This window comes from Nanorana parkeri, unplaced genomic scaffold, assembly GCF_000935625.1.
Source record: "Nanorana parkeri isolate BGI_ZX_2015 unplaced genomic scaffold, ASM93562v1 scaffold1062, whole genome shotgun sequence".
In the NCBI taxonomy this organism is placed as follows: Eukaryota; Metazoa; Chordata; class Amphibia; order Anura; family Dicroglossidae; genus Nanorana; species Nanorana parkeri.
In genome coordinates this window covers 454548-470373 of record NW_017307330.1, presented here as the reverse complement: position 1 = coordinate 470373, position 15826 = coordinate 454548, and the positions used below count along the sequence as shown (strand labels likewise).

The 15826-nt window shown below is 41.6% G+C and overlaps 1 protein-coding gene across 1 annotated transcript in view; it reads right to left on the bottom strand.

Annotated features, from left to right (window-relative positions):
• Nucleotides 1-15826, bottom strand: part of AKAP13 (A-kinase anchoring protein 13) — a 234237-nt gene that overhangs the window by 89463 nt on the left and 128948 nt on the right. The window contains exons 8-9 of the mRNA XM_018567558.1: nt 11252-13358; nt 5890-5948 (exon numbers count right to left, since the gene is read on the bottom strand). Of these exons, the coding sequence (XP_018423060.1) occupies nt 5890-5948; nt 11252-13358 (2166 nt within the window). The remainder of the gene's footprint in view (nt 1-5889; nt 5949-11251; nt 13359-15826) is intronic.

The following is a 15826-nucleotide window of genomic DNA, read 5'->3' as shown; positions in this document are numbered from 1 at the left end:
GGGGGGGGGAAATGGCACTGACACCATTGTGACCTCCGAACTGTACAGCTCCGATCAGGAAGGGATCCGCGTATTGATCCCCTCATAATCAGCCCATGTGAAAAGGGCTCAAGTTGTAGGGGGTATCCCCATTCTACACGTTCCCTTCCTGTCCCTGTGACCACAGTGTGGTTCCCATTGGAGAGGACATAAGACAATGTGGAGTAGCATTCTTCGTTGTTGCTGCCAATTATTTTTATTATTTGCTATTACACCCTAAGCTACTTGTATACTATCAATATGAGTAACTGGAGTTGTGAGGGTGCTGCCTTTTAGACATCATTCTAAATTTATCACATTGGTTTGCCTGGGCAGTAGAATGTTTTTTAGTGTGAAAAAATACAGACTGCCTGTTTGGGTGTCTACGATTTAATTATAGTCTGTTCAAGATTGTGTAAGATAGTTTATTACTTTACACTGCTTACTTTACAGACTCTTTACAAACACCAGCAGCAAGTATATTAGAAGGAAACATTATTAAATGGTACATATAATAAATATACATTTAGATAGTTCATCTGTCTGGTGTAGAGATGCTCCCTAATGGTTCTTTGTACCCTAGCAAGGCCGCATATCTTTACAACTTTTGTGACTGGAGATCAGCTGATGACAAAAAGGTATACGGAGACGTGTGATGTCCAAGGTCAAGTACAATATTAAGGTTACATCTAGTGATGGGCATATAGAACTTCTAGGCAAATTCCATTGAAATCTTGCCGTTAAAGTCTGGCTATTTTAAGGGCTATTAGGCAAGCTACTATCAAACAAGGCACCGGAAGTGGAGCACTGCCATGGGGAAATCGGCCATTAGTTTGCTAGACTGACCCTGTTCATGCCGATGCAAAAATGTCCCACCGCTGTGTCTGAACGTGCGAATTGTGGCAGTCAGCGACTAGTCAATGTTAGGGCAGAACAGAGAGTGGCAAGACTATTACACGACAACATAAGGGCAACAGTGCAGTGTCAGATTCCTCGCATCACCTTTCAACATCTCGTGGAGTCACGAGGCGGCCCAACGAAGTACTGATGGGGTGGTCATAATAATCTGGCCACTCAGTGTGTGTACACACACACACACACACACACACACACACACACACACACACACATTACATATAACATGCCTATTAGGCATGGCATAATAACCAAGATCTCGTCTCAGATAATGAAATCAGACCAGATTTTGAAAAGGTCACAAAGAGCTTATAAGACAGAAAAATACTCACATAGCAAGAGGCTTTCATGTATTCATCTGAGCACAGGTCTCAAGAGTGACAATAAAGGTCTGTTTTTCGGAATGTACCTACATTATTTCTGTGTCATGTGACCTGGATTAGCGTGCTATAAAATCGCAGGAATGTCTGAGTTGACATAACAGGCATGACTAATTGCAAATGAAGCTGGCTGTGACAGATGTTAGGATGCAGTTAAGTAAGAACACACAGGTGCATTGTGTACTAAGGATAATGGCCTTCTCCACTGGCTGTGAAAAGCTGTATTTGCTTTCACAAACTGGTGAAAAATGTATGATTAAAGACACCCATAGTACTCACCGATAACAATTACAGATGCTTCATGCACAGCGGTCAAAATGTTATAAATTTCCAGGGACACTCTGTTGCCAACTCACTTTAGTCATAACTCATGAAATTGCCTCATACTATCTGATCTCTACCAACAAAACCATAAGAGATCAGACTAAGCCCATAGATAACTGCCCTGGGTTCATGTTATATCCCATGATTGCCAGAGGCAATAGCTGTCAGATGTGAACCCAATGTCTACAGGTAGAGAGAAGTACAATGTATATACACTGGGGGGAATCAAAACTGAAGCAGACAATCTGGAGCAGCTGTGCACGGTAACCAATCAGCTTCTCTCTCTTTTTCAAATCTTAACTGAACAAACCGAAGAGAGAAGCGGATTGGTTGCCATGGGCAACTGCTCCAGATTCTGTCTGCTACAGTTTTAATAAATTCTGCCCAGAATCTCTTTAAACTCCACCGCCTGACCAACTTGTACTTCCCTTCTCTGCATTCCCATGCTACTCTGTTGTACCAGTGGAACTGCTGCTAAATAATGTGGTGCTTCCTGGCATGGGGGAGCATGTGACTTTATCCTATAATGCGGTATTTGGGCCTGATCTGCCAATTGCCAAGCCTAAACATGGTCACATGATGGAAGACAGCATCAACCTTGTGTAAGCTCTCCACACTATCTGACACAGAGCTTACACAGGGTTATTACTGCCAAGCAATGTAGCAGCAGGGGACACAGGTACAATGAATATAAGTAGTTGGATGATGAGCTTTAATGCAGAAATTTCCTTAACAATTGCAGTGGGGCAACCCCCAGCACTGCAAGGGTTAAGTGCTCATTTTTCTCACGTTCAAAAATAAAAAAAGTTGCTGTCACCCAAACCTCCAAGCCGGCTTGTTGTTAGACCAGTCCCTGGAGCCTCTCTCTCCCCCTTGGCTGCAGCGGTCTATGGTCCCCGAGTCATCACGTTCTATACAGTGTGTAGGACACGAGAACACAGAGGAACTACAACAGTGAACCTACCTCACTGCAGTGGAGGAGAAGACTGGCTGGAGGGAGCGTTTTCACAGCCGGCCAGCACAAACATTTCGTGTGAGTATAACTTTTTTGAACATAGACAAAAACGGGCACTTAACCCTTGCGTTGCCTGGTTAGTCTCACTGCAATGGTTAAGGAAATTATTACCTGGAGTTGTTCTATAAAGTGACTAACTTTCTCCTGAATGTGCAAGAAATAGATTCTATTTATATCAACAGGAATAGGATATTGACATTTTTTATGAAACTTCTCTAGCTCATTTTCCCTGTGGGAAGTGTTAACACATTTTAATAATATTTATTAATATGCTTTGTTACAGAAAAATACAATAATGAAGTCTGATGAATGTGAAAGCACTGTTTTTGGAAAGCTCAGGAGTAAATTCTAGCAGCAATATTATGTAAACAAGTGGCAAATGCAATTGTTTTATACTGCGAAAAGGCAACTTTTCTCCAAACACCCCATTGTCTACATTTAGCACTGTTTAGAGGCCAAAGCCACTTTGTTTTTCTGCAGATCTTAGCAACAGGAAACTTTTCTTGAACTCCTACAGCACACTTTTCCACTGGTCAAGCCCAGAAGAAATTAGGGGGGGGGGGGGGGGGGGGATAAAACACACAGAAGAAAGCAAATATTTCTGGAGAATAAGCATCCTCAGAATTTGGAAAGCGAGAAGTTTTACTTGATCCCCTGCACCACAGGATGTACTTGGAGGAACGAAAATCTGAAAATGGTGGCTTTGAAAACTTAAGTACACTTTCTGCAAAGCTGTGGCTTGTGTTTTCCTTATGAGATAAATGTTTTGGCCGTTGCCAGAGAACACTCAACACAAGTGAACACCCTCGTGTTAGTCACCAAAATTACCTCGAGCAGGAGCACCCATCAGGCTCTGTGCTGCTCTACAGTGCCCTGACAGAAATAATTCTGCCACGCAGGACTCGAACTATTAAGTGGATTTTATAGCAGTAGAATGTCTCATTTTGAATGGAGAAGGGAAGGGTTATAAACGTCCGTTACACCTCATTCACACTGAGCTACAAGAAAACAAGTGCTTTTTCTGCGCATATTTGAGCAGAGCGACATTGAGCTTCTTTGAGCTACAGTGCACATTTTGACACGCTACGCATCGCTTCTTTTGCCATTTTACCACAGAGACTTTGTAGCAGTTACATTGGGCAGTATCCAATCAAAAGCAGTCCTTGATGTGACAGAATTCCTTTTCCTGCTTCTGTGAAGAATGTAATTTCTGGGAAAAAGTGACACTTGTGTAGCGCGACAGCGCGCTTCAATGTTGCACAAAACTTAGAACAAAAGGTATCCCATCGCACGCCTGACCGTAAAAAAGCCCAAAAAGGTGGGTGCGGCAGTGACAGCAGATGCCTCTGCAAAATATATGCAAATTCAGATAGAAAGTCACTCGCACTCCAATGCAATGCCAAGTCAATCTCTTTATTGACTGAGGTAGTGTAGCATCTTACAGCGACACCACTGAAGTCTAAGGAGTGCATAATCTGCCAAAACGTAGCTCATGTTCGAGCTACAAGCTTCAGCTACAAGCTACAGGCAACATTGAGCTTCAAGATGTGACCCTCTCCATTGAAATACATTGGAAGCTCTACATTGAGCTTCATGTTTGAGCAGAAAAGGTGCTACAAAACACTCCGTGTGAATGGGGACTCAAGTAGGATATACACAGGTAGATTTTAGAATGAAGGTTTGTACAAAATCTGGTCAGAATGTTCAAAATGCCATCAGACACTCGACGGATGTCGTTTGAATTTTCCTTTGGATTTTCGTTGTGATTTAACATTCAATTGTGGAATAAATGAGTTTCCCGAACGAAAATCAGATTCACTGTTAGAATTTTGTTTGCTCGAGAAACATTTTCCAACATGCTACTTAGAATTTTTCGGCAATGCGGTCAAAATTGATCATCAATTTGACCCCATCAACTATTAGAAAGTCATACAAGCATTCCAAAATCAATTTTGTTTCTTTGAAATTCGTTCATTCTATATCCTACTTAATTGTGGCTTGTGCTCTTGAAAACCATAACTCTTTTTTATTACAGTGGAGAAGAGATAAGCTGGCCATACACAGATAGAATCTTGCTCAATTTCTGCTGAATCCAATCCATGGATGGCCATGTCCGAACCACACAACTTTTTAAATTGACTTTTGTCAAAGGCAAAGGATGCTAAATAATTAGCTACAATCACTGTTTGGGCATTCTGACAGTTGCAGGTGCCAGCTGTCAGAACAGCAACAACAATAGCCGACACAAAAGATTCATCCATCCACGCTGTTTAGACTAGATCGGGAAACCAAGAGCCTTTTTCTTGTTCAGCCCCACGGGGCTCAAAATTGTTAATGTGAGACTAATCTCAGGAGTTAAATCTTTTAAAAAAAGCATTCAAGTATCTTACCTATCAACAAAATGTATCTTATTTGTGTATCACTCAGCTGTAGATCTTCAAATCATCTCTGAATTTATACTGACACTGTCCTTCCTTCTGGAGGGTGGCTACTTTTGTTCCCCATGGTCCCTGTGTGTTGTAAAGTAGCCACTGCTCCAAGCTCACTCCCGTGATAGACTACATTCTCACGTTTCTTTTACTTATTTCTATTGAAGTTATAGTCCATCATTTTTAAGATTTTACTTCTGAGTTTAGTGTCACTAAGTTTTTTTTAATTTTTTTGCTTATTGTGACTCCTTTGGACGACGTCCCTTCACTTCCTGTACCAGTTGCTACTGTCACAATGGAGGTGAAGTGAGTTAATATCTTCAAAGGGTAAATAGATAGCAATAAATAGCATTCTAATCCTTCTGTTTGCTATCCAAAGCTAAAATAAACATTTTCGATAGACTTTTACTTGAAAATATTGTTGACAATGTTTTTTTTTTTTTTTAAATGCATTCATACAGAGAATATTTGTTAAGTACATTCAAGACAACAAGAGTTAGCCAGATTCTAACTGACCACCATGAACACAGACCTGTATAGACCAGACCTAATTAGGTAATTTTGTAGTGTATAAAAAAAAATGTGTTGTTCATAGCACCTAGATTCCTACTATGATTATTGGTTAGAAAATACAAAAACACCCTCATTTTATATGCCCAAACTTATAAAGTATCCCCAAGTACATCAGACAGCCCTGGAAAACAGTGCAGTTTTAGAACATCAGAATTTCAAGTGTTTAGTGGTTGGCAAGCTTGTGAAAACCAAATATAATCTACAGTATGAAAAGAGATACGGAGGCGCCTCTTACCACGAATGCACTGGGTTTCACAAAATCCACTTCGTCTTCTGCTTTCCCATCAAAATGTTCTGCTTGGACAAACAATAAAAAAAAGGAACATTTGGTGAGACACAAACAAAAGACCATCTACAATTGCACAAAAATGTTTTAAACTCTTAGTGCTAATTATTTTGGGATAACCTTAACTTTTCACTGCAAGATCTGTTTTTGCATTTTTTGCACACATGAATAAATGCACATAAACGCTCCCATTCCCACCTAAGCATTTTGTTACCCAAAGCTAATTGCGACAAAACACTCAAGACAAGGGAACCCCTTCATTTATAAAGGTCCCTGTTCACACTAGGGCTGCAACAACTAAATCGACATAATTATTTAAAAAGTTGTCAACTTTTTCAATCATCGATTAATCAACTTCCGATTGGTTGGTCCTGTTCATGGCTCCACGCACGCTGCACGCCACACCTCCTCCTCCCCACCCACCCGCATCCACACGCCGCACCTCCTCCCTGCTCACGCTCCCCGCTGCCCAAATCCACGATCGGCACAGGGAAGCAGGGAGAAGAAGTAAGGAGGAGCAGGTGTGGGCGGACGACAGCCGCCAATAGACAGGCCCGATCTCAGAAACAAGTTGCTGGAAGACTGCTCAGGTAAGCCTGCACTTTCCCACACATGGTGCTTTATAATGTATTGCTGGGATTTGTATTCCTCTATAGCTGATGGTACATTGTGCTGTATATTATACAGAGCACTGTACCATCAGCTATAGAGGAATACAAATCCCAGCAATACATTATACACTGTATGTATAATGTATTGCTGGGATTTGTTGTATTCCTCTATAGCTGGTGGTATTCTGCATTTTGCTGTATAATGTACTATTGCTGGGTTTTGTAGCCCTCTATAGCCGGTGCCATTCTGCATTCATTGCTGTATAATTTTACACTTTTCATTTTACTATATTGCACACCACACTTTTTTTCTTCTTTTTTACTTCCACCGCTCCAAGCTTGCTCCTGTGATGGACTGCAATCTCAATACAAACTAGTAGTCCATCACTGGAGCCATTTTTTAAAATGTATTTTATTTTTTATCCGATTAATGGAACTTAATAATCGGCTAACTAATTCATTTTGAAAATAATCGTTAGCTGCAGCTCTAGCTCACACCTGAGCGTTTGGTCACACGTTCTGTTGCACAAAGTTTCCCATTGAAGTCTATGGGACCAAAAAACGCAGTAATCAGCCAAAAAGTAGTTCATGTACTTTTTTCAGCGACAGGCGTTTTTTCTGCTAGCGACAAAACATTCAGGTGTGAACAGGGGCCATAAAAAGGAATGGGATCCCTTGACTTCAATGTTTTGTCACACTCAAGACAAGCAAATGGGATTCCTTGTCTTAAGTATTTTGTGGTGCTTAGTTTGGAGCGACAAAACACCTAGGCATGAACAGGGTATTTAATGCCGATGCTGGGCCCACATGAGGGGCAACAAAGCCCAGGATACATGGGGGTGGATTCACAGCATGCTACGGACTCTTGAAAGTGATTGGTGGCTTTATAGCCACTCAAATCACTTCCATTAGAAAGCCCGGAGTCAGCTGAAGAAATGTAAACTGACTAATGGATGCTTTAGAAAAGCTATTTAAAAGCGCTGGAAGCAGGGTGCTGTGACGTTTACAGGAGCTTTTCGGTCCCTCTCCCCAAACGCAATCTTCCAATGGAGCAAAGGCCAGTAGACAGACCCAATAATGACATCACTGGGTCTCAAAAGAAGTACTTTCTGAAAATTATATTTTTCTACTGAAAATATTTAAATGCATGCTGAGCAGGCATGGGGGGTGTCTGGTGTGAGAAACAAGGTAAGGTATCACTTGCATAAATTACACTTCAGCTGTAGGAACTGTGCTCCAATTTTTCAAAATCAGACAACAATCACAACAAGGAAACTGATTGACCAACTATCATTCCAAAGCAAAATCACACCTGTAAAACTAAACTTTGATACATAGCAGTGTCAAATCTTTCTTACGTGTTTCTAGAAAGGAAAACCTTTGATGTTGGTTGCTTAAAAACATTGTACTCCATCCAAAAAAAGCACCCCACCCTGGCCTGTGGGGACTAATAAGACCTGTTTAAAAGCATTGGTTTCTTGCAGCCGCCTACTCAATAACCAGATAGATTTGTTGTGACTTGTGTGTGCCCGCTTATTGCTGGCAAAGAATCACCAAGTACCAGGAGGTGCAAATAGTTTCAAAACACTAATTAGGTAACTTGATAATGAATCCATTGTTACGACTTCTGGACAAAGATGGGAGTGTATATACACTATATTGCCAAAAGTATTGGGACGCCGACCTTTACACGCACATGAACTTTAATGGCATCCCAGTCTTAGTCCGTAGGGTTCAATATTGAGTTGGCCTACCCTTTGCAGCTATAACATCTTCAACTCTTCTGGGAAGGCGACCACAATGTTTAGAAGTGTTTCTATGGGAATGTTTGACCATTCTTCCAGAAGCGCATTTGTGAGGTCTGGACAAGAAGGCCTAGCTCGCAGTCTCCGCTCTAATTCATCCCAAAGGTGTTCTAGCGGGTTGAGCTCAGGACTCTGTGCAGGCCAGTCAAGTTCCTCCACCCCAAAATGTCTTGGTATGCTGATGCCTTAAGAGTTCCCTTCACTGGAACTAAGGGACCAAGCCCAACCCCTAAAAAACACCCAGACACGTCCATCAGATTGCCAGACCGAGAAGCGTAAATTTGTCACTCCAGGGAACACGTCTCCACTTCTCTAGAGTCCAGTGGCGGCGTGCTTTACACCACTGCATCCGACGCTTTGCATTGCACTTGGTGATGTAAGGCTTGGATGCAGCTGCTCGGCCATGGAAACCCATTCCGTGAAGCTCTCTATGCACTGTTGTTGTGCCAATATGATGGCCACACAAAGTTTGGAGGTCTGTAGCTATTGACTCTGCAGACAGTTGGCGACTTCTGCGCACTGTGCGCTTCAGCATGTGCCACCCCCGCTCTGTCATTTTACGTGGCCTACCACATGGTGGCTGAGTTGCTGCTGTTCCCAATTACTTCCACTTTGTTATAATACCACTAACATTTGACCGTGAAATTTTTAGTAGCAAGGAAATTTCACGAAACACCTAAATCCAATGATTTGGAGGTGCCTCCCAATACTTTTGGCAATATAGTGTATAAATATATACATTGTGCACTGGGAAAAACAAAATGCTGAGAAATGTTAGGAAAACAAAAAAATACCCTTTTATGTAAAGATACTTGTCCCCCTAACATTATACAACCTGTCAGTCAAATGAGGCAATTGCAAATTAGTGTACGTTTCCAAAAATGTATGTAAATAACACAAAACTGTGGCTATATTCCTAATGTATTGATACAACTTCATAGCATATCTGTTTAAAGTGGTAAGGCTACCTATACACATTGATATTTAGATTCCCGAATGTGAAACCTCAGCAAGTTCCGGTGTTTAGGTCTGTGTGCATAACCCTCAAGGCACTGCTGCCTCTGACTGCTGGTCTCATGATATTTGGAGAGAGATTTGGTGATGTTACTAATGTGCTGCTCACTGTTATTCTTGCTGGAGGCTCTAAAAAAAAGCCCGGTCTCTACCAAGATAGCCAATGTAAAAGCTGACCATAAACTATTAGTTTTTTCTCATTCAGCCCTGTGGGAGCTCCCAGGGAGGTTTGAAGGGGCAAGGAAACAAACCCAGGGACATCACCTCTTTCTTGCGCCCAGACATTGGGAATACAACAGACACAAGCGTCTGCAAAGGTCAACAGTGAAATAGAAACTAGTTAGCATAGATGGACAGAGATGACTTAGAAGTCAGCAACTTAGGCTTTTTTTTTCACCAAGGAAGGCAAGTGCTCTAGCTCTCAGTTACATACTTGATGTTAATTCCAGGGTTGAACCGTGGAGACATTGTCCTTCGAAGGTCATGCTCCACAGTCCAACATTTTAACCAAAGGGCCCTGTGCATATGCACTGACAAGAGGTGAATGTGAGAAAAATGCCTTGAGGCTTCTCACGAGCCACTGCATTACAGTTCAATGCCACAGACATCTGTTCTACAGCAGCAGTGGACAAGTTGTTCTTAAGTGATTTGGACCAACCAGACATGGTTTGGCAAGTAAAAATACGACCAAAACCAGGAAATAACCTGGTGATTAAGGTCATAAAGTCCTACTCCACCATGGTAAAAACCTTAGCCGAGAAGGCAGAGGACTCGGCTACACCTGAAAGAGGACTCCAACAAGGGAACAGACTCCAGGATCACAGGGCAGCATGTTTCCGAGGTACAGATGTCTCCACTATCAGGGGCACACTGCAGGTGGTCCCTAGCTCATTAATGTGGAGAGTGCTGGGGGTATCTGGGACAGTAGGGTTGACCTACAGTTTTCAGTTTGCCAGTGTATAAAAAAAGAAATAACAGTTGGCAGTTTCCATCTATGGGATTACTATACATGAAAATAATTCTGTGTTTAAAAATATCATCTCTATCCATATCTTTATTTTAAAGATCTTCTGATTTTCTGAAAAAGAAGTATTTTCAGCCTATTCATACAACTTAGGTAACATGTGGTTAATGGCCAGCAGACACAAAGCATTGACAATAGATGAGTTCACTCATTTATAGCAAAGTAACACATGTTCAAGTGTGAGATAGCAGGTGTACAATAATCAGACTACAAAACAGTGGTCAGACCAGCCAAGCTGGAGAAAAAATAGGAGCTGCCGGCAATTATCTATCCCTGGTGTCAGTTTTCAGCCACTCCTATAGACACAGCTGAAATGTCACCCTAGTAAATGCTTTTGCAGAAGGGAAACTTAGTTCTTATGGAAATGTGCTATTAAGGTGGATTTTCCAGTAATGTGAATATTCAGCATTTGCTGGGCTAATGGCTGAAACAGCAAATACCACAACTGTAAGCAGTGGCGGTGCAGGAGTTAACAGCTCCTGCTTACCTGATCACCGTCTTGTACCTGAAGCAGCTAAAATGTGATCTAACAAAAGCGGTAGATAGCGTAAACAGAAGCATATATGCTGTGAAGTGACTGCAACAAAAGCAAGCTAAAGCTCTCTGTACTTATTCATATCCACAGAATTAGGAGTAGTTAGCATAACCTACGAGCAAAGATCCAGCAACAACTGATGTGGCTGACTCATTAAAATAAAAATACAAGTTTCTGCAGTGACAATAGTAACCAAACCAGAGAATCGGATTCATTGCTGGAAGGCATTGCAGACACTTTTCACATTTTTCGTTAAAACATCTAACTACTATATGATCATTTTAACACAGAAACTGGAAGGAAGACCAATGACGATTATTACCTAAAACGATCTCTGTATCAGATATGCTTGGACACTGTGTTTCTTCCATGTTCACAGATAGATCCAGTCCAGAGTCATCTTCTTTAAACATATGGACACTTTCACCTGTAACCTGCTCATAATCCTTATTGGCCTGCAGCGAGTCGGATTGCTGGTCACTTGAACATTGTGTGTAATCGTTTTCCGGCATTCCAGAAGCTGCATTAACCATCTCCTTCATACATAACTTTGCTGTAGAATCCACTACTGCATTCACAAGTGCAGCTGCAATGTGTTCTATGGGACAATCCACTATACTGGAGAGCTGATTCATGCCTTGCCCTGTAGTTTCTTCCTCTGCATGTACAGGCTTCTCTGAATCGCTGAGTACAGAGGAGGCCTCACTCTCACTGCTTGTAGGAGCATTATCTGAGCTTGAGTCACCACTGTGTAAGGACTCCTCGGCTATAGGATGAAGTGAAGCTCTGGAGACTTTTAACACCTCTGAGCTATCTTCAACTCTATCGCACTCTGCAGGAGCTTGCTGGGCAACCTCCCCTGGCTCCTCCTCCTCCACACAATCAACAAGACTTGGCGTTTCTGTATCCAACGTGTCTTGTGGGGAAGGTGCCGAAGACTTAACAGCACCCTTTTCTTCACCTACACAGTCATGGAAAGAGCAGACTGGTGTGTCTGCGTCAGTGGCAGCATTTTCGTCTTCAGCAATCGCTCTCATGCTATCGGTGCACAGGTCCATACTTTCACTCTGTGAAAAGGAAACTTTTGTTTCTGTCTGTCCAAACTCGCATGTCTCGACACAGTCCAATGTGCTTACTGCTGAGCAATCCGGTGACTGTCCAGATTCTACAATGTCACACTGTCCATTTTCGGCTATTAGAAAGGGACTTGGCTCTCCCTGGTCTGCATTAACAGATTTAAAAGTAGTCTGATTGTCATTAACAGACGGCACTAAAGCCTCTCCAGCCCCCTGTTCACTGGTCCCTGCAGTACTTGGTGCATCTATAGTTTGCACTGAACTAGCACAAGGGCCAGGCATGTCTTCTTCTGTACCTACACAAAGATCTTCAATGCTTTGTGCTGTAGCTGCTGTGGTGACAGCAACTTCATTTTCAAGCATGGATCCAGCGTCAGCACCATTACATTTAGGTTGGCAATCCGCTACATCTGTTAGTGCATTTCCTTCCTTAGCTGTCACACTGGTATCATCCACAATCTGGGCCAAACTCTCACTTTGTGACGCTGACACACTTGTTTCAGAGCCTTTCATGTCACATGACTTAGTGCAGTCCATAGCTTTTATTGCAGTGCATTCCTGTGGCTGTAGGGAGGACTCCTCAATGTCACACTGCACAGTTGCATTTAGTAGGCAAAGATTTATCTCCCCCTGACAGGAACTGTCGTTAAAACTATCAATAGCCTGATTCTCATTAACCATCAGTAGTGTAACTGCGCCCATTTCCTGTTCACTGTTCTCTGTATTACCTACTGTGTCCTTGGAACTTGCTGTGCTAGTACAGTACCCTGGCAAAGCCTGGCCCATGTCCACATCAGCAGCTAGAGTCAATACAGTGGCTTTGTCTGGAGCTTCTGTTAAAGCAACGTCTGGAGTCGCTCTCTCTGTAGTGGTTATCATTTCCTCACCCAAATTATCTCTCCCGCACAGACACTCGTGGTCCAAAACAATTCCAGTTGAGGTCATTCCAGTTTCCTCATTTGGATTTCCACTGGACAGAAGGGATTCAGATGTCCGTACCTCAGTAGGAAATCTTTGAATGTGCTGGTGTGTAACTGATGCATCTTCTGACTCTACAATAGACTTTGTTCCCTCCTCTTCCTCTTTGGGTTCTTTACTTGTACCAGCAAAGGAAAACATTGCACGGTCCCCACCCACAGTTTCCACCTCACTGCCAATATTAACGCTACGCTCTTCCACCTTGTCACTCGTGCAGCTCTCCTCGCTGCACGGCGTAGATGATTTATTTTCTGTGCCATCAGAGTCACTGTGCAAATCCAAAGGCTTATCAGTAAAATTTTTCTCCGCATCTTGGTGACATAAATCAGTCGTCTCTTCGGACACAGGCTCCTGCTCCGACTTCACACAAGTGTCCTGATAAACAATGGAAAATGATATGAGTAAATAAATAAAGCAGACACAAATACTAAACAGTTACAAGCACGGTATTACAGCGTAGTAATATACATAGACACACACATTAAAATATCCAAATCATCTTTACATGCGAACGCAACATGCAAAGATATGTTTGCTTCCATTTCGGGAAGCATGGATGCACCAAGCGAATGTCATGTTCTCAATATGCACAGATAGTTGCAGTGAGGGGATACACAAACGACATCTCACCATCCATGACAGACTAAACTACATCAGAAATGTGGCACCCCAGACTAAGGCCTCATGTGTTCACTGCAATGGGTATCTGGCCCAAAACGATGCAATTAGCACAAGCTATGCAAACACGTTGAGCATCACTAAAAACAATTGTATAGTGTAGGCTTTAACAAACAAGCAATAAAGAGTACAGGCTTTAAAATCTAAGTATAACGTATTCAGAAAAAAGCAAGCCAAAAGAAAACCAATGATTACATCATTAAAGTTGCTGTGAGTTTGTGTTTTAGGTCTTTATTATTTACTTCAAAAGCTTGATCATTTATTAGCTTTACAGGGGAAACTGCATAATTCAACTACAGCAGCATAAATGTAGCAGAAAATGGTGTTTGTTTTCTAGATAATGCAATACTCTACTTCCTGACCACAAGTTCCGCATTAAGAACTACTGAACATCTCAGTGGTAAAAGGACACATCCTAACAGAAAAAAAAAAGTGTTGCATACAAAGAATTTGCACCAGGTTGATTTTAAGAGGGGGCTATTTTAACAAAATGTATGCTCACTCTGCAAAGTGAATGTTAGCAAATAAGATACATCTGTCTTCACTATACCAAGCCATTTGTGAGGGAAATGGAAAAAAAAAAAAAGGGTTGTTGCTAGCACATGGTTGGTTGATGAAGCTTCACTTTATTTACTGAGCTCAGTGTACATTCACAATGCAGTGCATAACATACAGTATATTATACATACACACAATTAAACGTATTCATAACTTGCAACCTTACACCTCAGCCAATTAGAGGGTTTGTTAGCCAGAAATATTGTTATAAATAAAACAGACTTTGCAAATGACCCCATTGTTAAGCAGATTATTGGACCTCAAAAGAGCTAAAGTTAATAAACATGGGTGTTTAATTTTTAACCCAGGTCCTCCGTTTTAGATCAAACACACTGAACCAACAAAACAAAAAAACAACAAAAAAAAGTGTGGAATGCATCTAAATCCATGAAATATAGTTTAACATATATATTCTTTAAATTAGGAATTCCGTTGCATTTTCATATTCAGGTCATGATTTTAAATACCTTGGTTTAGAAACAACTTTTATAAAGTAGACTTTTTTTCTTGGTAAAAAAAAAAACCAAAGAAAAAAAAAAAAAAAAACACACAAACCATAGCTACAGTAACTGAATAATTTTCTAGAAAAAAACTACCTATAAGTTCAGATAATGACTGCTTGAGTACATTCTTCTCCTGTACACGCCAACAGAAAACCCTGCTGTACACTAGGTGGTGCTCCGGGCAGCCTTCCTGCCATTAAACCTCTAAAGATGAAGTTACTGCACAAAGGATTACCATCATATAATTTTGTGTATAATATATTTTGTGTACAATAGATTTACACACTGGGTCATCATATATAGTAATTTGGCTCCCCGGGGTAAGTTAAAGTTCGTTGGCACAGTCATCTTGCCTCTGTTATTATATATTACAGGTATCTCTATAGCTACACTTTACATACTGTAAATTCACATCAGACCCTGTCCTCAATGAACGTACACTCTATCGTCCCCATCTCACAAACAATACATACAAATACACACACTAGGGACAATTTAGAGCCAAATAACCTGGCACCATGACTTTGAAGTGTGGGAGGAAACTGGAGTACCCAGAAAAAACCCACACAAGCACAGGGAGCACAAGCAAACTCCATGCAGATATTGCCTTGGTTGAGATTCAAGGCCTATTAACACAAAGCCTGTGCAATTAATGGACGGTATTCTACTGTGCGTTAACAGTGCAGGAGGTGCATTGTGTTGCCATTCATTTGAATGGCACTGCAAACACACCGCAAGCCCACAAGGCTATCAACTGCACCACTACACGCGGTACCACAATACCGTGCATTGCTGTGTGATTGAAAAAAGTAGTGCATGCATTGGCTTGGTGTGAACGGGGCCTAAAAGACCCCAGTTCTGCAAGGCGGAAGTGCCCAACACTGACCCACTGTGCTCGACACATTATATAGTATGCATAGAATGACACAACAGCAAGTAAAGGAGGGAACAGACCTTTTTCAATTATAAAAATGTTAGGGTCCAGCCAAAATTATTTTTTGGGAAGACTTGGTAGGGATTGGGATCTCTGTCAGGCTTTTACAGCTATCTGGGGGGGCTTTTGTGTCACTTGCTGTTACAACCATTTCACTGGACAGGAAGTGA